At 44.1% G+C, this 23,492-nt stretch overlaps 1 protein-coding gene across 3 annotated transcripts in view; it reads right to left on the bottom strand.

The window, feature by feature from the left end:
* The window catches only part of MOCOS (molybdenum cofactor sulfurase), a 571,628-nt gene that overhangs the window by 266,587 nt on the left and 281,549 nt on the right, over positions 1–23,492 (bottom strand). For all 3 annotated transcript variants that reach the window (XM_083188287.1, XM_083188289.1, XM_083188288.1), the window contains exon 6: positions 6,766–6,965. In XM_083188287.1, coding sequence (XP_083044413.1) covers positions 6,766–6,965 — 200 coding nt within the window. The remainder of the gene's footprint in view (positions 1–6,765; positions 6,966–23,492) is intronic.

Here is a 23,492-nt window from a genome sequence, read left to right as displayed (position 1 = left end):
GTTGAGAAGCTCTGTGCCCCGACAAAAATCAGGCAAGAAAAATCCAGGGTTTTGCAGGGCCTGCATTGAGAACGCAGCATTACTCAAGTCAGAAGTTACAAGTCAAATAGGTTGAACTCAAAGGACTTTTTTCAGCTAAGTCACTATGTTACTACAGTATGTTACTATTACTCTCTTGGTTCAAGTATCTGTACACTGCATATCTCAGCTAAATACAGAATCTTGGCTAGCCACATTAAAGGTGGACTTAAAGGTCTGACCTGCGTGCTACTGGTAGTAATTGCACATACTGTACCACCTTGTGGTAGGTTTTTACTTTCCCCAGGAGATCTTCTTGCTATGCTGGATGACCTTACAATGTAGCAATCTTTATCAATGTAAATATTCACTTCCATAAATGGACTCATTGAAAGCAATCAATGTAAAGATCATATTTTGATTTAAGATTCTGGTTCTCTTATACTGTATTACCTCTAGAAGTGTCATGACACTGGCAGGTGTGCTGCTGCTGCTGCTTTTGTTATAAAGCTGTTTCTCTGGAATGGTTTATATGTCCAGCAGTCCACCTGCATTGGACACCTCATTAGCTGGTTACCCTTCATTAGGGATTCTGATCTGTTCCTCCCCTCCGGTGTTACTTTCCTGTTGATCTCCTAGTGAGTGTTCAGCTTTAGCTGCACATAGTGCAGCTCCTTGTTGCGTTTCCCTTGCTGAGCTCCAAGCCATGTGTCTGTAGCCCAGCCTCCTGTTTTCAGCATACCTCAGCCTGTATTCACTGTCTGAGTTCCCAGTCTGGAGTTTCTACAGCTGCCAGGGGCGTAACTATAGCACCGCAGCCCCCGCGGTCGCGGGGGGCGCTGTGCATGTGGGGGTGCCGGGGGGCTGCGGTGCTATAGTAATGCCCCCGCCCCCCATCCCCCGCAGGCTTACCTGTCTGCGTGTCCCGGCTCCCCTCCTGGCTTCAATCAATTCTATGGAGACGGACCATGATGAAACTGTCTGCGGTATGGGGGTGGCCATTTTATCGTGGTCCATCGGCATAGAGGGGGGGAGGCTGGCGGGGAGGGGGGCGCCCCCCCATTAACGGCAGGGGGGCGCCCCAAACCAAGCTACGCCACTGACACCTGCAGTTAGAAACCACTACAGCAAGCTGCATCTCCTGCTGTTCCTGGTCATCTGTACCTTCGGTCCATGAATCACTTACTCCGGATGTCGTGAGTCCTGCGGCCTTCTTCACATTGTGGCTAGGTATTCTGTTTGTATACTGTTGTTCTATGACTATTTTGCATCTGGGTTGTTTATATTATGTTTGCTCATTATTAGGTGGGTAATAACAACAAGGTCGCTTCTGTTGCCCACTTATTAGTGGCAAGGTCAACTCTGGTTCTTTTCCATGACAAGATCACTATTTTTCTTTTGTATGTGATGAGGTCTCTTCTGGTACTCGCTTATTAGCGGTGACGTCACCTGTGGTTTTTATCAATGACGAGATTGATATTGTTCTTTCGTGTGTGACCAGGTTGCTTCTGGTTTTTGTGTGCATTGTTATTGCTAATGTTTCCTTAGTTTTTCAGGTAGCCTTTTTTTTTTTTTTCCTCTGGTCTTCCCTTAGATTCCACTGGTGCCTTGTTTCCCTGTAAAATCTGTACTGGAGTTGGGGTGGACCTAATTCACCCCTTCAAACATGGCTGTTAAAAGTAAAGCCTTAGCAACGCAGGTATGCATTGGTTTCTGGAGGAAACTATAGCGTTATCTGTTAGAGTAGGGTGCTGTGACCTTTTCCCAATATTGGTTACAGCTTGGTTTTTGTTATTCACATAGTCCTTTCATACATCCATACCCTGGTCATGTGATCTGCATCCTCGCCTCTATGCTTCTGGTTAATGTCAGTTACTCTTGTCAGACCTATATAGTATCTATAAGTCTGTGGTTAGGTATGGGGGGGGGGGGGGATCGCCTCTGGTTCTTTCCAGATTACTTAGCGAATTCGGAGGACTTTAAAAATTTCCTTTTGCAATCATGGAATGATTACCACGATGATAAAATAGATCACTGGGAGGACATTGTCCTGTTCTGGAGAGCATCAAAGGCGGTATTACGGGGTCATATTATTCAATATGTTTCTAAACGCAAAAAAGAATCTGCACAACAGTATAGAGATTTACATAGAGAGGTTGCCTATTCTTTTAGGATCTATCAGGCCTCTAACTCCTCTACAAATCTAGAAACTTACTTAAACAATAGAAAATTACCTGAGTCTTTCTTGACAGCTCAGGCACGCCTTAAGCTGGACTACACAAAACAAATGTATTATAAGCGGGGCAACAAAAGGGGCAGGTTACTTTCTCTAATGTCAAAACCCATATCACGTCCTGCCGAGATATGGGTACTCGGGCGCCCCCCCCACGCCCCCCCCCCCCCCCCCCCCCCGCGCCACTGGCCTTTGCAGGCATAATGCCAGACTGGTCTGAGTGTATTATTTTCAAATATATGTCTATTTAGTCTGGCAGACAGTATTTTGGCTTCAGAGGATATTTTATTGCCTTTCTCAGCTCCACAATATTCAGGGGGACTCCATACTCATACCATCTGCCGTACTGAGAGTTGGCAAGTCAATTTTATTAATATATTCCTATATTTCATTTGAATTATGTTTTAATCTGGTGGTATATACTGTATGTGGCTAAATTATGTTGTAAAGGCTTCGCCTATCTGTGCAGTTGTATTTACCAAGTTGTCCTCCTCATTCTTGATATTACTTATAATATTAGAAGGGATTGCTACTTGCACCACATAGGTGAGATATCTGCCTGATCTTTCTGAGTTCTGATAACTCTGTTGTGATCTATATGACATCATTTTCACATTCTCCTCTTTTACTGTAGCCAACCACTCTCTTTGGGCATCCTGCCATTTTTGTTGTGAAGTGGCAGTGTTACTTGACAAGCTAAACACTTTTTCTAGAATTTCAAAAATGTATCTTGGTACTTTTTTACTTTTGTATCTTGGTACCCATTTTTTTATACGTACGCTAACTTAGTGTAATTGCACCGCATCGCATTACGTTAAAGTAGCATGCAATGCGATTTTACCCTTCCCGCTCCCTGTCATTTCTGCCCCTGTCAGATCTTGTCAGAAATCACTCTGAGGTGATGTTCTCAGAATCAACTTTATTGGCCATGTGTGCTTGCGCACACTAGGAATTTTTTGTGGACTACACCACAGTTCTGTGGTGACAAGAAGAATACCTCAGAGCTGGTGGTGTTTTCCTGTGATTTTCTGTGATTTTGTGAAAATGGCTGCTATTGCAGTTGGGAATTTGTCCAGAAAACACCCTCATTATCCACTTATCCCGAAGCGTGGCGAGCTCCGTGAGATCCGCAAGGGTACGCGTTACGTGTCCTCCCGACTTTTTCATACCAACACTATTCACGTCGGTGTGGAGTTGATTTTATATAGTGTGGCGAGCACAGCGAGCCCAAAGCGTGGCGAGGGGACGCGGAATGCATGTAAAGTAATCCGCGTACCCTCGCCTCGCTTCGAGTTAGGTGGCTCGCTACACTATATAAAATCAACTCTGCGCGACGTGGAGTGGGGGTATGAAAAGGTCAGGATGACGCGTAACGCATACGCTCGCCACGCTTCGGGATAACGTGGATAATGGGGGTATGAAAAGGTATTTTACATCAAACATACATATACACAAGGCTTTTACACACATATGACACAGGGTGTTCTGTAACATATGCATATACAGAGTTAAAATCACATGCAATAGCATACAATTTTAGTGTTATGGTATTTCAGTGTTATTTTATGCGATGTGATGCGAAAATTGTACAGGGAGCAGTGAATAAATTAACTAGGGAAATCGCATCGCATCGGAAAAGTGATTTCACTACGCTGAATAACCCGCTACTAAAATAGAGTACTGGGCGCCGTGATAATACACAAGTACCTGTATATTTGCTCCCCTTTTTAATCTCTGCAATGCCTTTTTTTTTTTCAAGTGCCCCGCATATATGCCATAAAAGCAACCCATGTTTTAGCTGAATTTGTTGAACCCTAGTTTGTCTCCCAAAACTCACCCCACTGGGCTAACAGTGCTGCATCAGGTACTTGTTTCCTAGCACGGCACCCATAGCATCGCAGACCATAAGGCATACGATGGTATGCCATATTACGCGATGGCAGCTGATGTTATACAATTTTAAATTGTATACCATCGCATTGTATGCCATTGTATGGCATATACAATGGTATACGACCCTAATGGGTGTTTTCAATGTTAAATGTGCCCCTTATAAGATAATTAATGGTATAAGCACCGTAATGGGTGCTTACTATGTTAAAAGCACCCCCAACGCCACCCCCACTATCAACGCCAACCCGAAGTGTGGCGAGCGCAGCGAGCCCGCGAGGGGCGGCGGTGCGCGTCCTCTGGCCTTTTGATAGTGAGGGTGGCGTGGGGGTGCATTTAACATTGTAATCACCAATTAAAAATCGTATAGGGGCTTATACAATTTAAAATCGCATCACATCGCATGCCATATGCTCGCATGCAATGTGATGCGATGAGATGTCATACAACTTAATATTGTGGGCGCCGTGCTAGGAAACAAGTACCCTGCATCATGTTACATATATAGCAATCAAACAGCATTAAATCTCCAGAACCCTTGACCCCTATCATTTATATCCGAAAACTCCATAAATATCAGGGAATGATCTGATATACCTCTTGGTTTATACTCAACCCTGGCTATTTGAGGTACAAAATTCCTGGAGACCAACATGAGATCTATCCTTGAAAAGGCTTGATAAGATGTTGAGTAACAGGAAAACTGCACAGTGTTGGGATTGTGTTCCCTGCATAGATCAATCCACCCCATGACTTGTACAAAGTTATAGAACCCCTTACCTCTGGCTTTTCCTAAGGAACCAATCCTCCATCTATCTGCCTGAGGGTCCAAAACTTTGTTGAAGTCCCCCAGGCAGATGACAGGAGAGTGTGGAGCTCTTATCAGGATTTAAAATGAAAATGAGCGAAGGATATAAATTGATAACAGTAATGATTGCATGGAATTAATCGTACAGTCAAGAAAAATGTAGCATCCTCCAGGATCTATATGAACCTTATTGCAAACAAATGGCATTGATTTCCTTACAAGGACTGTTACCTCCCTGGATGAGGATGGAAAAGGGTCAAGGTAGGTGTGTCCCACCCAAAATTTCTTGACGGTCATCAATTTCCCTCCCACAAGATGGGTTACTACCAGGCAGGCAATGTCGACTCCATAATGCCTAAGTTATTTCATGACAAAGGATCATTTGATTTTACAATTTATACCCCTAATATTCCATGAAAGTAATTTAATCATTGCTATTCATCAGATTTGCCCACCATGCAGCTCACACAGCCCCCAAAGGTAAAAAAAACAAAACAAGGAAAAACCACAAGACATAAGTAACTTAACCCAACAATATGGGGCTATATCAAAAGACCACCTATTGTATATGCAGGGAGCTCCCTAGCAAGACCTTTAATATCTTTAATATCTCGAGTGACCATCGTCCGCGGGGATCGCCAACTGGAGGACGGTAAGTATAAAACAAAGCACCCACCACCCTTCTCCCTCTGTCACCCACCACCCTGCTCTCCCTGCTTCCAGTGTAGTTTCACAGCAGCGGCTACGCTGACAACGTAGATTAGAGCTGCCGCCATGAAACTAAACACGTACCCATTTTGCTTTATGGTTTTTTTTATGATATTATTAAAGACATCTAACTATCCACATTGACATGCGTTAGATAGTGCTCCATTTATTTAACTTTTACAGTTGATTTTTACATTTAGAGGGTCAGCTCCTCTCTGCAGTACCAACTGTCATCAGCAGGGGACAATTGTGGCAACATGAGTGATAATTAATTTTCTTTGACTAGTTTCCTTTTTTTGAGTGTGCATTTATTACACAGTCTCCCACAAACAAAATATATTAGTGTAATTCTGCTCTTATATACTCTGATAGGAGTATATCAATTTACTATTATATTATTATAAGAAAGGAAATTTTCATATAAACCTAAATAACACTGAAAATCAAATATTGACAAAACAATTGCTATAGTATCTATCAATGATTCAGGCCAGGTATTACTTATACTGTAAAGGTTCTAAGTGACAGGTCCAAATCACTGTCAATATTTTAGACCCAACCCCTCAGTGAAGTTCTGGCATATTAAATTGCAGTGGTACAGTACTTATGTATTGCTGAAATGAAATGATCCATGAACCTAAATGAACCTAATTTGACAGTTAGGCATGCCAGCTATAATAGTTAGACTGAAGCATGTCATTTTTACTTATAATGCCAGGTTTTAAGCACAATTTTATGTGCATTGCATATGTTTGCCTTGCATTTTCCTATGCACATATTGTAATTGCATGTTCAATGTTTCATTTACAGTTTTAACACTTCACTTCACTTCATGTATATGCAACGTCACTTCAATATAACAATTTCATGTCTATGCAATGTTATGCTTATTACATCATCTAATCAATCATCACATATATTCATGATCCTTTTACTGAATAATAAATACTGTTCTTCAGACATCGTATCAGGATCGATTGTAGCAAAGTAAAGAAGGGTTATGCTGTAAGTCTTGAATTTGCCAAGCTGCTTAGTGAGAGGCTAAACATACATTTAAGCAAATATAAAATGCAAAAAGAATTCCACAGATGCATAGGTAAATAGGTACCTGAGTGTAACCGATTATGTTTCCATTTTCATCCAGCACATTAAAATTAATAATTGGACCTTGCACATCGACAGTTCTAACCTCTGTGTCAGTGTAGATGCATATTACAGGCTTTCCATTAGCATGGCGGAGAGCAGACATAACATTGTATGTGTAACTGGCTAGAGCATGGGTATGTTTCCTAATATTCTCCATTCCATCTGCAAAACAAAACATCAGTTGTCTCTTTTGGAAAAAAAATATTTTATTACATAAATTTAGAAAATTAGTTAATTACTAATTTAGTATATCAAAAGGTCAAGATTGTAAACAGGTAAACAAAAGAAGCAACAAACTATTATAAAGCAAAATAAAAATATTTTAAGCTTGCATTTTTTATGTACACAGAGGGATTAATATGTTAAGTTTCTGTTCAGCATTCCATAATAGCAGAATTTGCTGCAAATCTACGCTAATGCTCCTTTCAGACCGCACATATTAACCGGTATATTGCCGTTTTTTTACCGTTTCAAAACGGTAATGTGCAGTCTAAAAGGTCCAGAGTGAATTTACCGTTTTAAAATAACTGGTATTTTAAAAAGGTAAAAAGCAGGGTCCTGCACGTTTCAGACCTGTTTCTTTTGCTGTCTGAACGGGTCTGAAATAGTACCCAGGCAGCAGTGAGCACTATTGGTCCTCAGAGCCTGCATATTTAATGAGCCGGCCGCTCATTACATATGCACATATGTATTGAGCGGCCGGCTCATTAAATATGCACGGCGCTGGCTCAGAGAGGACCAGCTAATGCTCAGTGTACCCTGCCTCAAGTACTGGGGGATGAGGGGGTATGAGGGTGGTAGTATCCCTCCCCCATTTACCTCCAGCAGCCAGCGAGTGTCAGATCCCCATCCAGAGAGTGAGCCGGGTCACCGCCGGAGAGGAGGGGAGGGAGGAGGTGCCCCTGTTACCTGCGAATACATGTGTTAGAGACGAGGAAACACGTAGGCATGCTAGACCAGTGTATGACAGCAGATGATGGTGGCGGGTACTAGTAGTAATGCTAAGTTGGGACAGGACCTACACGCAGTTAAAAACACCAACCTAATAATTGGATAATTATCTGTATATATAGGGGATGGTTATCATCCAATCAGCAGCTGCCTAGCTGGCGTGGTAGCCAATGGCGAAGTAGGATGGTGGGAAGTTGGGAAGTCTGTCAGTGTGGGAACTGAACTGAAGCAGGTCGGATTTAGCTCAGTCTGATGCTGCAAACCTGCTTTAGACCAGGTATTTACATGCGATGTGAAAGGGGTTAAACTTGCACTGACCTGTTTTAAAAAACGTTTTAAATACCTGATCTAAGCAGGTTTTGCGGTGTGAAAGCAGCATAAAAGAACAATGCAAATACAGCATATTTCAGCTTCTATGCTCAGAAGTATATAAAGATGTGTTCTGTTGTATGTCAGCAGAATATGCACCTGGTTATTACAGATCCAGTATCACATGCACTTATGCTTAACATAAGTGTGCAGTATCTTGCAAAACACATTCACTTAAAGACACCAGTAAATCATATTGAATGTCAATAATATCGCAAACCTTCCAAAATCTGCTTATTTATGGAAATAAACACTAACATACACACACACACACACACACACACACACACACACACACACACACACAGGCCCTCATTCTGGTTGAGCCGCAAATCTCTTAAATTCACAGCTTTGAGGGTCATCTAAATTCCGCCCATCGTCTGCATATATTGGTGCATGCAGGGGGGGGGGGGTGCTGAGTACCCAGAACCCCCCCTTCCCCCCCGACAGTCCCATAGCACTGAAGGGGCCCTCTGCCTACATTAGCGTTACTAATAATGTGTCTGAATGAATCATTCTACACCAGTTTTTGCGCGCTGTAACAATTATGAAAACTGCAGAGGGGTTTGTACTGTGCAGACACAGAGGGGTGTTGTGCAGTGCAGACTAGAGGGGTTTGTGCAGTGTGTAGAGGGGTGTTGTGCAGTGCAGAGGGGTTTGCAGCAGTGCAGTGCAGACTCAGCAGATGGGTTTGTGCAGTGCAGAGGGGTTTGTGCTGTGCAGACTGCAGAGGGGTTTGTGTGCTGGGTTATATAATATACTTATATTGTAGTAATTGTACTGGTCGTTTGTTAAGCAGGCTGTCAGTCAGTGTAGTGGGGTACACAGGCAGGCTGTCAGTCATTTTTCATTTTGTTTTTTTCATTGTGGTGTGTGGTCACTGTGGTGTGCTGCACTGCAATCGAATACACCATACATAATATATACTACAGTCAGAAGTAGAACAATTCCGTGTGTGATAGTTCTACCTCCATGGTCCACGCAGTGTTCACTGGCGTAACTATAGCCCCGCAGCCCCCGCCATGGCAGGGAGGCGCTGAGTAACTGTGGGCGCCGGTCTACGCTGCGGGGCTATGTTACTAACCTCTGTGTGTGGCTGAGCTGACCGGGATGTGTGGGCAGACAGCGCGCCCCCCCCCCCTCGCCCTCCCATCCGCCCGCCCTCGTAGAGTTAATCACCCCCCTTACCCCTCCTCATGCCGCCGCATTCTCGCAGCGCAGATCTCCTCCAGAGTCCAGGCTCCGGACCGTCTCCTCCTGTCGTACAGTGCTATTGAAAACTGCCCCTCACAAAATGGCTGCCCCCGTATAGCAGACAGTATTTTGTAGGGATGCTAGAGGAGGCGGTGGCCTCCTCTAGCATCCTTAAAAACTGTCTGCTATTAGGGGGCAGCCATTTTGTGAGGGGCAGTTTTCAATAGCACTGTACGACAGGAGGAGACGGTCCGGAGCCTGGAGGAGATCTGCGCTGCGAGAATGCGGCGGCATGAGGAGGGGTAAGGGGGGTGATTAACTCTACGAGGGAGGGCGGATGGGAGGGCTAGGGGGGCCGCGCTGTCTGCCCACACGTCCCGGGACTGTACATCAGGAGGAGACGGTCCGCAGCCTGGAAGAGATCTGCGCAGAGGGAATGCGGCAGCGGGGTAAGGGGGAGGGGCTGGGGGGGTATTGGGTGTTTAACTGTGCTGGAAGGGCTAGGGGGAGGGGTGGGGGCGGCGCCTCCCATAACGGCGGGGGGGCGAAAAAATCCTAGTTACGCCACTGGCAGTGTTATCCAACGCCCGTCCACTACCAACACCCTCACCATCAACTTCAGTATCCTCAGCAATGACCAGGGATGGTTATTCTGATACTACTGTTGTGCTAGAAGAATGCTCCCCTTTCAAGGATTCTGCAGAAGAATCCTTGATCTAAAGGCCTTCTGTTACTGATGCTGCTTTGGGTAGTTCTTCAACCCAGAAGTGTCCCAAGAAAACCCATTATACTACTTTGAAAAAAACAACTGACTGTTCAACAGTGCTTGGCGGGGAAAAATAAGTATGTCAGTTCTCACCCAGTGGCACAGCGGATCACTGAAGCCATGACTAGTATTAAATGTGTGTACAATATCTGCCTATGGGTTTCACAAAATAAATGGAGGCTGTGTGTCCTCAGTACCAGATTCCACCTCGGTTCCATTTCACCCGGAAAGCAATTCCTGAACTATACCAGGACATCAAGTCTAAAGTAATCCATGGCCTGAAAAGTGGGATTGGAGCCAGTGTTCACTTAACCACAGATATGTGGACAAGTGGCAGTGGACAGACCAAGGATTACATGACTGTGACAGCCCACTGGGTGGTTGAATTCCCTCCAGCAGCAGGATCTAGCAAGCATCACTAGCTCATTCATTCTAGGCAGGCTACTCTATGTATCACCAGTTTTACAAAAATCCATACCGCTGAGAACCTCTTGGAAAAACTGAAAGATGTCATAGCAACATGGCTTACCCCACTTCTCAGGATGTATCATTTCAGATAACGCCAGTAATATCGTGAATGCATTGCAGCTGGGTGAATTACAACATATCCCCTGTTTTGCTCACACGATCAACTTAGTGGTTCAGGCATTATTAAGTTACGACAAGGGTGTGCAAGAGATTCTGTGGGTTGCACAAAAAATTCCATTAAATAGCTATTGTTGGAAGTAGGTTAATGGGTTGCTGAAACCCTTTGAAGTAGCCACCTGTGAAGTGAGTGCCGAGACGGCTAGGTTGAGCCAGGTGGTTCCCTTAATTAGGCTTTTGGAGAATCAACTTGTGAAATTGAAGGAGATCAAACAAGGCCCATGCACAGAATATGCTGGAATTGTAGATCAAGTCCTTTTTTGTCTTCGACAGGATACACGGGTTGCCAATATGTTGAGAGTGGAACACTACATTTTGGCAACCGTGCTTGATCCGAGGTTCAAGTCCTATGCTGTGTCTTTATTTCCAACTGACACAGATCTTACAACATGGAAAGAGCTCCTGGTGAGCAAGTTGGCAGCTAAAGTGTCATCTCCTCCTTAATTTTCTCAAGAAACTGCCCATAAAAAACTGAATTTTCCAAAAACATCTAGTGGACGTGAAAAGCAGTCCACAAAAACACCTTTTTTGGACATCTGGTCGGGTCTAAGTGATTTGATCAGTATCAGTAACTACTCCATCAGATATGGTCACAATGCAGAGGTTAGTGGAAGACTATTTTCAGGACAGTGTCATTTTAGGCATGTCAGAGAGTCCATTCACATACTGGAAAGAAAAAAAGGCAATATGGAGGCCCTTGTACAGGCTGACTTTGTAGTACTTAAGCTGCCCACCCTCCAGTGTGTACTCGGAGAGAGTGTTCAGCACTGCTAGGAACCTTGTGAGTGATTGTCATCGGAGGCTACTTCCTCAAAATGTTGAAAAAATGATGTTCATAAAAATGAACTACAAATTTCATGAGGAAGACCTTTCCCACCAATTCCATCGCAAAACACAGACATGGCTCATGGAGGATTCCAGCAGCGATGAACTGATATTGTGTAATGATGATGACTCCAAGGATGTACACACTGATGAGTGAAGATTAGGATGGCGAATGATGACATCAGTCAGTCTGTACATTATTGTGGGGCCCAAACGAACCAATCATTTCAGTCAAAGGTTTGACCTTCAGTCCGGGCCCCCGGGCTCCCAGAGGCATACCCCCGCCAGCAGCACAAATGCGCCAGAACCCCGCCTCCCCAATAACTATTACTTCCAGGCAGCTGCGTGGCATCTCCCTCCAGCAGCGGTGCGCGGGATCTCCCTCCTTCCTGGACGGTCGGGAGCGCACATTGCACACTGCAGCCTGCAGAGCGCCGAACCCCTCTGTATCCTAGGCTCAGCGCTCTGCAGGTTGCACTGTGTATTGTGCGTGGGGGGGGGGGGATGGCGCCATGCCACTGTGGGCAGTTGCCCTGGCCCCTACAGAGGCCGGGCCCGGGACAGCTGTACCCACGGCACCCCCTGTCAGCGGCCCTGCCAGCACCTAATAATGTGGGGGGCGTGACCAGAGTTCTGGTGGTGGTCTGCTCATGGGTGTGTCTCTATTTGTGTAAATACTTTCAACTAATTATATATATAAAATGTGTGTGTGTGTATGTGTGTGTGTGTGTGTGTGTGCTTGAAAAGGCAGGGGGCTGGCATATGAAAAATGCAAAGGGTTTAGTATAGGGTGGAAAATGGCAAAGAGGTTGGCAAGGAATTGTTTGTGCAATATTAACCGAAGTTAATAGTAGAGCACTGTTATATGGGTTGTTGCCTTGATAAGCGGCTGCTTTTGGGGGTGGTCAGTTCCCCAAGAGTAAAGAAAAACAGAAACAACAAGATAAAGCAGCGCTTTCACACAAAATATACTGACAGTGTATGCATCAATAAATACATTCAATTTTTAATATAAAAAAGACATAAAATTACAGAAATAAAAATGACAGTAGAATCAATAGGACCTATTGCATGATTATAGTCACCGCTGTAGAATTGATAGGACCTGCTCTGATCTTTTTTTTTTTTTTATATTATTCTTTATTGAAATTTTTAACATATAAAAGACAAACATACATCAATTCATAAAAATAGCAATTGTCCAGAATCTGGGACAGGTAGGTTTTGCAAATTTATCCAATCATAGGAGTAAAATGCCCCTAGTCCCAGTAATCAATATCATACAATAATACAATCAGTTTATTACATACAAGAAACATTAAAAAATAAAAAACAAACACCCCTTACATACATATATATGCCCAGTTTCTTTTACTTCCTATCCTCTAGCTCTCTATTTTTACTACATCCGCTTCCTCTATCTCTTACTCGTGATGGTTCTTAGTGGAAAGGTACCTCTTTTCTTATTCTCATCACCTCTCTTCTCTAAACCCTTGCTCAAACTAGTTATACCACTAACACCTAAAATCAGTATATCTCATATGGTATGCTGGTCTATACCCTGGTGCCTCTTCTTCTCCTTTGGACATACCTCCTATATTTATGTTGCCCCTATTGGCCATCTAATTTTACTTAGATTCTGGTTAGAAATTTCAAAATAATGTGATAATTTGGTGATTATAACAATATATTTTTATATCTTATATTTTGTGGACTATTTTTATCTTTGTGAAAGGAGTGATTCCCCAATATAGGGGAAGGAAATTAATAAAATAAAAAAGAAAAAAAAAGAAAAAAAAAGGAGAAAACAGGAAAACCCAAGGGAAAATTTAATTAGTAAAAACCAAACAGATCCTCCCTCTAATTACTAGTGTTTTTATCACTATTTTATTCTATCGGTCTATCCACCGACTCCAAATTTTAATAAACTTACTCAGTGAATTCCTATATATATATATATATATTTCTCGTGTTGGATTGTGTATTCCACCAGTGCTTTCCACCCTTCAAAATCCGGTCCTGTATCAGCCAACCAGGTCCTTGCTATCATTACCTTGGCCAGGGCACATACATTATTTATAAAGGCCTTATCCTCCTTCATTTGAGACATATCCTTGTTGATGTTCAACAGACAGCATCTATCCGTTAAGTACGCTCTATTTATACCTAGCTCCACCAGGGTTTGTATTACTTTTTCCCAAAATATCCGAACTTTGGGACATTCCCATATCAGGTGATAAAATGAGCCTGATGATACTTGACACTTCGGACATTCATCAGATGACCTGGCTCCAAACTTCAAAAATCTTGTTGTGGTCAAATATGCTCTATGTAGTACATACATCTGCACCTGCTGTACTCTAATGGAGTTTGTAGCACCCGGGATCGCCGCCATTGCTCTCAGCCAGTCATCTGACTCTATAGGTCCTATGTCCTTTTCCCATTTCTCACGTGTGTCTTGTAAATCTTGTATCACACCCCCTTCCACTGATACTAACTGATCATAAATAGCTGAAATTAATTTGTGTTTTTTGTCTGACCTAAGCGCCTTTTTAAATGGTGATATCCCAAATATCGGGGACCCCCCCTAAAGTGAGCCGCAAGGGAATTTCTCAATTGGAGGTACCTAAAAAAAAGTTTAGTAGGTATAGCAAATGCTACCTAAATCTGATTGAATGACTTAAGTATCTCCCCCTCGTATACCTGAGACAAGGCCGTCAGCCCAAATGGTTCCCAAACCTTCGCCACTTGAAGGAACTCAATCCCTTTAAGGACAGTTGGGTCGTTCAGGGGGTGTTCATCATCAAACGCGCAGAAGCCCATCAACTTATTGGCCTCGCGCCATATTTTAATTGCTTGTACTACAATGGGAGGGTCTTTTTTACTTATTTGGCCCCTAACTAATTTCTGCAACGGCGAGATCCCTCTTTCGGACTGGGAAACTAATTTCACTATCCCCCTATTTTTCACCTCTGGACTGACCCAATCTTCCAATAATGCCAACTGACTGGCCATGTAGTATAATTTAAAGTTGGGCAGCGCTAACCCCCCTTTATTTCTCTTTTTAGTTAAATATTGTAATCGTATTTTAGAGCGGGAGTTATTCCAGATGAATGTTATAAGCATATTATTTATTTTCCTAAAGAAATTATCCGCTACGTATTGAGGGGAGTGTTGTAGTAAATAAAGAAATTTCGGGAGCACTATCATCTTTATAAGGTTTACTCTTCCCGAAACTGTCAGTGGTAGTTTTGCCCATACCTTAATTTTATTGGCTAGATAGGTCACTAAAGGGTCTAGATTTAATTCTTTATATTCCCCAGGAATTCGTGAGATCCACACTCCCAAATATTTGAAGGTGTGTACCCATTTCAGAGGGGTATCCACTAGGGGATTACCTGAGTCACGTGCTTTAATTGCAAAAATGTTGGATTTGCTCCAATTCACCCTAAATCCGGAGTGATCCCCAAATCTCCCAATCTCCTCCATTACCAATGGCGCGGCCAAACCCCCGTCCTACAAAAAGATTAAAAGATCATCCGCATATAGTGCTACGACATCCTCGATGTCGCCCGTCCTGAACCCTTCTATTCCCGGGTGGTGCCGTAAAATACAAGCTAAGGGCTCAATCGCCAATGCGAATAGAGCTGGTGACAGGGGGCACCCCTGCCTGGTCCCTCTATAGAGGGGAAAAGCTTGAGACACGTGACCATTAACAGCCATTCTGGCACCCGGATCTGAATATAGCAGTTTTGTCCACCCTATGAACCCCGGTCCCATTCCCATTGCACGCATGACCTCCCAGAGGTAATGCCACTCGACCAAGTCAAAAGCCTTGACCGCGTCGAGTGACATCACCACCGGGAGCGGACGCTCATCCTGAGAGGCCTGTAAGTGCACGGAGAGCTTTCGCAGATTCACTGCCGTTGATTTACCCGGCATGAAGCCGGTTTGATCCCCGTGCACTATTTTCCCTATGTATTTATAAAGCCTTGAGGAGAGCACTTTAGCCAGGATTTTTGCTTCTGTAGCTATCAAGGATATTGGCCTATAAGAATCCAATAACATTGGATCTTTTTCAGCTTTTAATATGATCACTATTTTAGCTTCTAACATCGACCGTGGGAGCTTGTCTGCGCCATAGCTGGCGTTAAAAAGCTCCAACAGCAAGGGGGCCATGAATTCAGCATATATCTTATAGATCTCAGCAGGGATACCATCCAATCCTGGAGATTTGCCACTTGGTAGTGAACTAATCGCCTCTTTAATTTCAGTTATACTAAGGGGGGCTTCCAACTCCTGCCTATCCTCCTGCGACAACCTATTCAGGCCTATATTGTTCAAGAACTCCCCTGTTTCTGCCTGGGTAAACCTTGCCCTGGACTCATATAAATCCATAAAATAGTCCCTGAAGGAATTAATAATTTCTTTGGTTTCACAAGTCACCGCCCCATTTCTATCTAATATTTTCACTATGGTGTTTGGAGAGCTCTCCGCCCGGGCAATATTTGCTAAAAATTTGCCAGACTTCTCGGCCGTTGCATACCTACTCTGTGAGCTATTCATCATCATTCTAGCATTCTCTTCTTTTATACACTCAATCCATTTCTCTTGGGCAACCAACCAATTTTTTTTACTTTCTTGATCATTATCAGCAATATATTGCCTCTACCTCGCTGTACACTCTGCTTCTAGCGCTGTGGCTTTGGCCCTACTGGCTCTCTTTAGATCTCCAATACTCTTTTTGAGACCACCCCTCATATAAGCCTTAAAGCAATCCCATACTATATCAGCAGTAGCAGTGCCCTTGTTTATTTCCCAATACTCTTTCCACTGGTCCTGAAAATTAGTATTCTCTATTTTATCAAGCCATCTTGCATCGAATTTCCCAAAAAAGTTCTCTCTTCTACGGTCATCTGACAACTCTATAAAGACCGGGGAGTGGTCGGAGATACCCCTACTCTTATAATCTGCTTTTACAATATTGGGCATTAGATCTTTGGATATCAATGCAAAATCAATTCTAGAAAAGGATTGGAAAGAGGCGGAGTAACATGAGAATTGCACTGCATCGGGATTTTTCTCCCTCCATGGGTCTACCCACCCAAGGTTTTGAACAAATTCGTCAAGCCCTCTGTTGTTCCTACGTCCTGCCGATGGCGACTTACTCCACCTATCCATATGGACATCTAAGATATTATTGTAATCTCCAATACAGATTATCGGGGTATCCGGGGTCAGAGCCGAGAATTCCACCGCTTTCTTCAATATCTCATATGTAAATGGTGGTGGTATGTAGATCGCCATCAGCAATATATGGTTTGAACAAACCGTGCAATCCAAAAAGATATATTGGCCCAGCGGATCTATGTTCTTACGGATGCATACAAACGGGAGAGACTTTTTGACCATAATTGAAATACCTCTTGAGGTTGTAGTGAACGGGGCATGGAATATCCAGCCTACCCATGGTTTTTTAAGGCTTAACACCTTATTGCCCATTAAATGGGTTTCAACTAGGCAGGTTATGTCCGCATTATATTGTTTCACTTGTCTCATCACTAGTGATCTCTTAACCCCGTTATTCATGCCCCTGGTATTCCAGGACAAAATTACCACCATTTAATCACATAGATATTATATTCCATTCCCCACTTTATCTTAAGTTCACCTTCTACCTTCGTTATTACCCCCTGGTTACCATATTGCATAAATATCTGGTACTTAAACCAAAGCTTCCAACAGTCAGCCAAAAAGAGAGCGGTCACACATAGGCAAGATATTCAATAATAACAGTTGCTCCTGGCAGAGCCTTAACTCCCCATGCCTTATGGTACTTTAAAGCAGAAAATTTTCCCACACAGATTACTAAAAATACATTTGCAATAATAATTCTCATTTGAGCAGGCTAGAGAGGCACATTTGAATACTAGGCATAGGAAGACAAATACATATATCACAAACACATCCCTTTACCTCCCCCCCTCCCTCCACCCTGTATACCTAACCCACCCTGGCATACTTATACCCCTACCCCCCACCACCTCTTCCAGCCCCAGGGCTCTTTCTCTTCTAGCTCACCAAAAGGCGGCGAGTTCCCTGGACCTTGAAAAGATATATCAATGTAATTTATTCATTATACAGTACTATTTAGACATCTGATTAGTGCCTGGCATCCATTTATCCAGCCAGGCTGCGGCTTCGTTTGTTGTTTGAAAAAAGACTGTCCCGTTATCAGTCACTATTCTGAGTTTTGCCGGGTAAACCATGGAGTATTTAACCCCCTTCTCCCGGAGCCTTTTCTTTATTTCCATAAATTTTGCATGCTCCTTCTGGATCTCAATCGCAAAGTCAGGAAAGAGAGACACTCTCACTCCATTGTGCTCCAATGGGCCCTTTAGCCTTGCTGACCGGAGTAGATTATCTCGGTCTTGAAAGTGTAAAAATTTAATTACAATCGTGCGCGGTGGGGCACCGGGAGGGGGAGGGCGATATGGCACCCTGTGTGCTCTTTCAATAGAAAAATGATTAGAGAAAGATTCACCACCAACTTTCTCCTTTATCCATTTCTCCAAGTATAGAATAGCTTCTGTTCCCTCTTCCTTTTCAGGAAGACCGACCAGTCGCACGTTGTTCCTACGGAGTCTCCCTTCCATATCAGTAATTTTTGCCTTTACTTCGCGCATTTGCTCTGTCAAATTATTGACCTTCACCAGCAAAACATTATTACTGTCCTCTACATTGGATACCCGTGTTTCGGCCTCTTTAATCCGTTCTTTGACCTCCTTAATATCATTTTTCATCAGGCCAATATCCTGCTGGATTGAGTCAATTTTTTCTGTGAGCCTTTGCTCACTGCCATTTATGGCTTGCAATAGTTGATTAAGCGTGATGTCTGGGGCCTGTGGGTTTGTGCCCTTAGTGGGGGTACTCTGGGGAGTGGACTGAGGGGTAGAGGCTGGCGTTTGCCCGTTGTTAGTGGCCTGTACACGGGCATATCTTTCGAGACGGGCTGCTGCAGCTGTATTGCCGGTTTTCCCCATGATAGAGAATATATTATACAGTCTCTAGAAGGAGACGGGGATCACAAATACCAGACACTTTCCGATACACCAGATTGTCCCTTGGATTTTCTGCCTGGGAAGTTGTGGCATTAGAATCACACAATAAAGTCTCTGTTCAGTATTAAAAAAAAAAAAAAAAGAAACAGTGGTTTTCAATACTGACTGAAGAAACACTGAGCAGTCACCATTGAGGTGTGAGTATCTCTGGCCTTATTAGGCTTTGTGCCCGGGCAATTCTCCCAGTTGGATCAGCTTTAGATGGATTTGGGTCAGCATTAGAAGAGCATATCTACTGGGGATTCTGGGGGGTCTGTAACAAGAGAATGAGGGGGACCAGTGTTAATTCCGGATAGTGACAGCACCCCCGACTCATTCCCTATTCCACAGAACTGTCCAAAGTCACTCAGCAGACGTGCTAGCATCAGCCACGTTGCCAATATGTGCCCAAGTGCCCGGCATACAGCCTCCCCTCTCACCTCCTAATGTCCAGCAAGACAGCCCAACTCCCTTTCTCTCCTCCGGGGGTCCGCAATCAGCAGCTCGCGGCAAATGCGGAGGAGTTCAGCCTCCGCTCTGGTATCGGAGCAGCCTCCCTCTGTAGCTGCGGCTCTGGCTGCGATCCCCTCCGGCTTCCCACGTGGACGCCAGGCAGCCGCGTCGAAGTCCCCTCCTGATGACGCGTCTCTCGAATACCAGGTCGCGTCACCACCCTCCAGCCAACCAGCAGCCGGCAGGGATCTACAGCCGCTCCACGACCAAACGGATCAGCGCCCCTCACAGTACAGCACAGCGTATTATCCACCGGTATTCCCCCGCAGCCTCTGGAGCTCATGGGCCAGGTACTTTTCGCTTAGTTAGCCGGATATCAGCACGTTCGCGGATGTTCAGTCCAGGGAGCTCTCCCTACTCTCCCTCACTCCCGCCTTGCCGTGGCCACCGACCTGCTCTGATCTTTAAGGTATGTGTCCAATAGAGGGAGTCCATCCATATGCTGTAAGTAACCTGTGGATGCTTGGTTGATGGCCCATTGGCAAAGGATGGTATAGCCAGCCCGGGGGAAACCTTTTTGTTGCGCAATCCAATTCCAGGATTGTCGGACGGTCTGCGACCTCAGAGATGGATGGTGGGACAGGATCAGATAATTCAGCAGGTGGTCAAAAACGGCAGCTTGCAAAGTATGGAGTATGATTTTTCTCCAATGGGTGGTCCAAATGCAATCGGTGCATTTGGTTCCTGAGAAATCTGCCCTCAAAAATCATGAACAGCCATAAAATAAAATTTCAGAAATAATAAAAATTGGTTTACCCACAATATCTCTGGAACCCATTAACTCATATGAACCAGGCTGGTATCAGATTGAAGGCCCAGCGATTTGGGTTCGAATGAGATCAACCTCGAGCTCCTGTAATGCCGGGGGTGAACTGGCAGCCGTCGGAACCGGGTGGAGGTCGGAATTAGCAGGTCCCATGTTATTCTATGTAAAACCATGTGCACAGGAGCCTCTAGGTGGCCAATAGTGCTATTCGGGGGGAGGAGCCGCAGGATGTAAACAAACTTATTCTGCATATCCTTCGTGTCCGTGATGGCTTGCGTACCTGCGTTTTCTTTTTTTGCCAAGTAAATTTACCTCCGGAATACGAATTTGCATAAGGCTATCACAGCCATATGCATTCATATTCAGGCGTATTAAGAATACAAATACAAATTTTCAAATTTGTATTCTTAGTAAATTTCCCAATAATGTATAAATCCATGAATCACATTGGGTGTGGCCATGCTACAATCCACAAATTTCATGCCGTAGTTTCAAATAGTGGACAGTAATGTCAAAATGCTTGTTTAGGTGTTGCATAAAATGGGTTAACCCCTTCCCGACATTGCCTTTTAAGGTAATTTTTTTTTTTTTTTCCTCCTTGTGTTCAAATAAGCGTAACTTTTTTAATTTTCCGGCTATATAGACACATGAGGGCTTTTTTTTTGCGGGACAAGTTGTACTTTCTAATGGTACCATTTACTATACCGTATAATATTCTGGGGAATCAGGAAATAATTCAATGTGGGGTAAAAAAAAAAAAAAACGCAATTCCACAATTTTGCGCTGGTTACGTTTTTTTTGGAGTTCATAGTTCGTTTAAAATGATGGGTTATCTTTATTCTATGGGTCGTTACGATTCCGGTGATACCAAACTTATATAGTTTTCGTTACATTTTACCACAAAAAAAAAAAATAGAAAATGTTACGGTTTTTCGAATTTGCGTCGCGTCGCCATGTTCTGCGGCTTATAACTTTTTTATTTTTCCACCTACGGACCTGGGTGAGGGCTCATTTTTTGCGGGCTGAAGTGTACTTTTTAATTAATACCATTATGGGATATGGGCGACTTTCTGATCTCTTTTAGCTATTTTTTTTTGGGTAGGCGATGCGACCAAAAAGCGTAGTTTTGGCGTTGGGGATTATTTTCCGTTTACGCCTTTAACCGTGCGGGATAACTAATGTTATATTTTAATAGATCGGACTTTTAGGAACGCGGCGATACCAAATATGTTTATTTTTTTTATTATTTATTTATTTTTATTTGGGAAATGGGGAAAGGGGGGTGATTTGAACTTTTAATATTTTATTATTTTTTTTTTATTTTTAAACTTTATTTTTTTTTTTTTTTTACTTTTACTACAAGGCCCCCTAGTGTACTTGACCACTAGGGGGCGCGATCGCCTGTACTAGGTTCAGCCATAGAGCTCTATGGCTGAACGTAGTGATTTTTTTCACTTCCTATTACATCCTGCCTGAGGCAGGATGTAATAGGTATGAATACACGGACAGCACAGGGGTCTACATTAGACCCCTGGCTACCATGGCAACCGATCGGCACCCTCCGATCGCGCTGCGGGGGGCCCCGATCGGCGCCGGAGGGGGGCGCCCCCCCTCCGATCAGCTATTTAAGCACTGCGGGCGCTTTGCCCGCGGTGCTTAAAGGGTTAAACGGCCGCGATCGGCGAACTCGCCGCTCGTGGCCGTGAGAGCAGGGACATGGCTGTAATATACAGCCATTACCTGCTCTCTATCAAGCCAGCTCACTCCGTGAGCTGGCTTGATTCACCCCCAACCGACATATGACGTAAATGTACGTCATATGTCGGGAAGGGGTTAATTACTTTGAGAGCTGTTGTGCATGTAATTCTGTGGGGTAAATTTACTAAAGCTTCTAAAAATTAAAAGAGAGGGATCTTATCCATAGCAACCAATTACAGATTCCTTATGTTACTACCTCCGAACTTAGTGGACAGCCCAGCAGTTATTGCCTCATTGGAAATATACATGTTATATATTCTTCACTTGTTTGTGAGTGCATCATTCAACCTAAAATTAGTTTTCTTTTTTTAAGAAGTATTGAACCAAATGTGTCTTCTTCTATCTCCGATCATCCCACCCTAAAAAATCTTTTTGGTTGTGGATGGGTATATTGTAGAGGTTTTTTCAGATACAACAAATCTGGACTTATGGATTTATGATTCATTGGATGCCTACTCATTGAGTTATGTATTTCTATGATCCATTATCCATTCTATGATCCTTTATTGTATGTTAATTAGGTGTATGAAACAGGAGACAGCGCTACTGGTTATATAAATTCTTCTTTTGCATGTTTACTGTTTGTTGGTGGTTGGCAACTCCAATATCTATATAACCACTGCTGCATATCTTTCATTTTGTACTCTAATGCTGGGTACACACCAGGACGACTAGGGCCCGATCCCCTAGATCTAGATCCAATTCCGACCAATTGGATGTAGATTGTGTGCTGATTGGGCCCTTTTCTGTCCTGGTGTGGACCGATACCGATCCGATGCGCGGTCCCGCGGGTCGGTCGGTCGTTATTAAGATCCTACCTGCTGCAGGTAGGATCTCAATGATGACCATACAGCCGGGTGCGGGTCGCCATTGGATCGGACCCGCTCACGGTGCACATCGTGAGCGGGTCGTGCCCCCCCGCGTCACCGTGAGCGGGTCGGACGAGCCACTGACGACCCGCTCACGATGTGCATCGTGAGCGGGTCGTCCTGGTGTGTACCCTACATTATTCTGAAATAATTTCTTTTGGATAGTCACATTACACGACAGAAGAGTCCTTTACATGTTACACCACATTAGTACTCCTTATACTCATTACACCACAATAGTACCCCTTATGCATGATAAACCAAAGTAGTACCCCTTATATACGATACACCACAGTAGTACCCCTTATACACATCACTAGTAGCCCTTATGCACGTTACACCACAATACTGTAGATCTGCTTGTAGGTGTTATGCCACAGTAAAGCTCTTTTTTCACCCCTAAAATTGCCATTGACTGAAATTTAATAATGCTTAACAGCTGGTTAATAACTAATTAGATAGGAATCTAGATAAACTAGACTTATTTTTTAAATTGCATAACTGTGGGTCCAGAATAAAATGACAGGGAAAGGAGGGGCACCATGATAGAGGAAGGGGGAAGGGATAAAGGTGTCTATACACAGTGCGATGAACTCCGTGCTCTTAGTACTAGATTTCACTGTACAGATGTATCGGGATTCATCTTTGCAGGTGATGGCGATGGCGTCGCCATCGCCATCACCTGCATCCCCGCCATCTGTATGCCGGAAGGGGACGCGCGTGCACGAGGTGCGCGCGCGTCCCCTTCCGACGGTGCTGCCCTCGGTCGCCCGGTGCCCACACCGGGCGACCGCACCCCCCGCAGTGCCCCCGGGTCCCCCCCAGCCCCTTCGAGCAGGAGGCGGACAGTATTGCGTCCGCCTCGCCGCCCGGATACTGAGACGCGCGTGCGTGGGGGACGCACGCGCATCTCAGTCAGATGGAGCGCCGTGT

This window comes from Crinia signifera, chromosome 5 (genome assembly GCF_055691185.1).
Source record: "Crinia signifera chromosome 5, ASM5569118v1, whole genome shotgun sequence".
NCBI classification, from domain to species: Eukaryota; Metazoa; Chordata; class Amphibia; order Anura; family Myobatrachidae; genus Crinia; species Crinia signifera.
The sequence above is the reverse complement of the archived record's forward strand: the minus strand, read 5'-3'. Positions and strand labels throughout refer to the sequence as shown.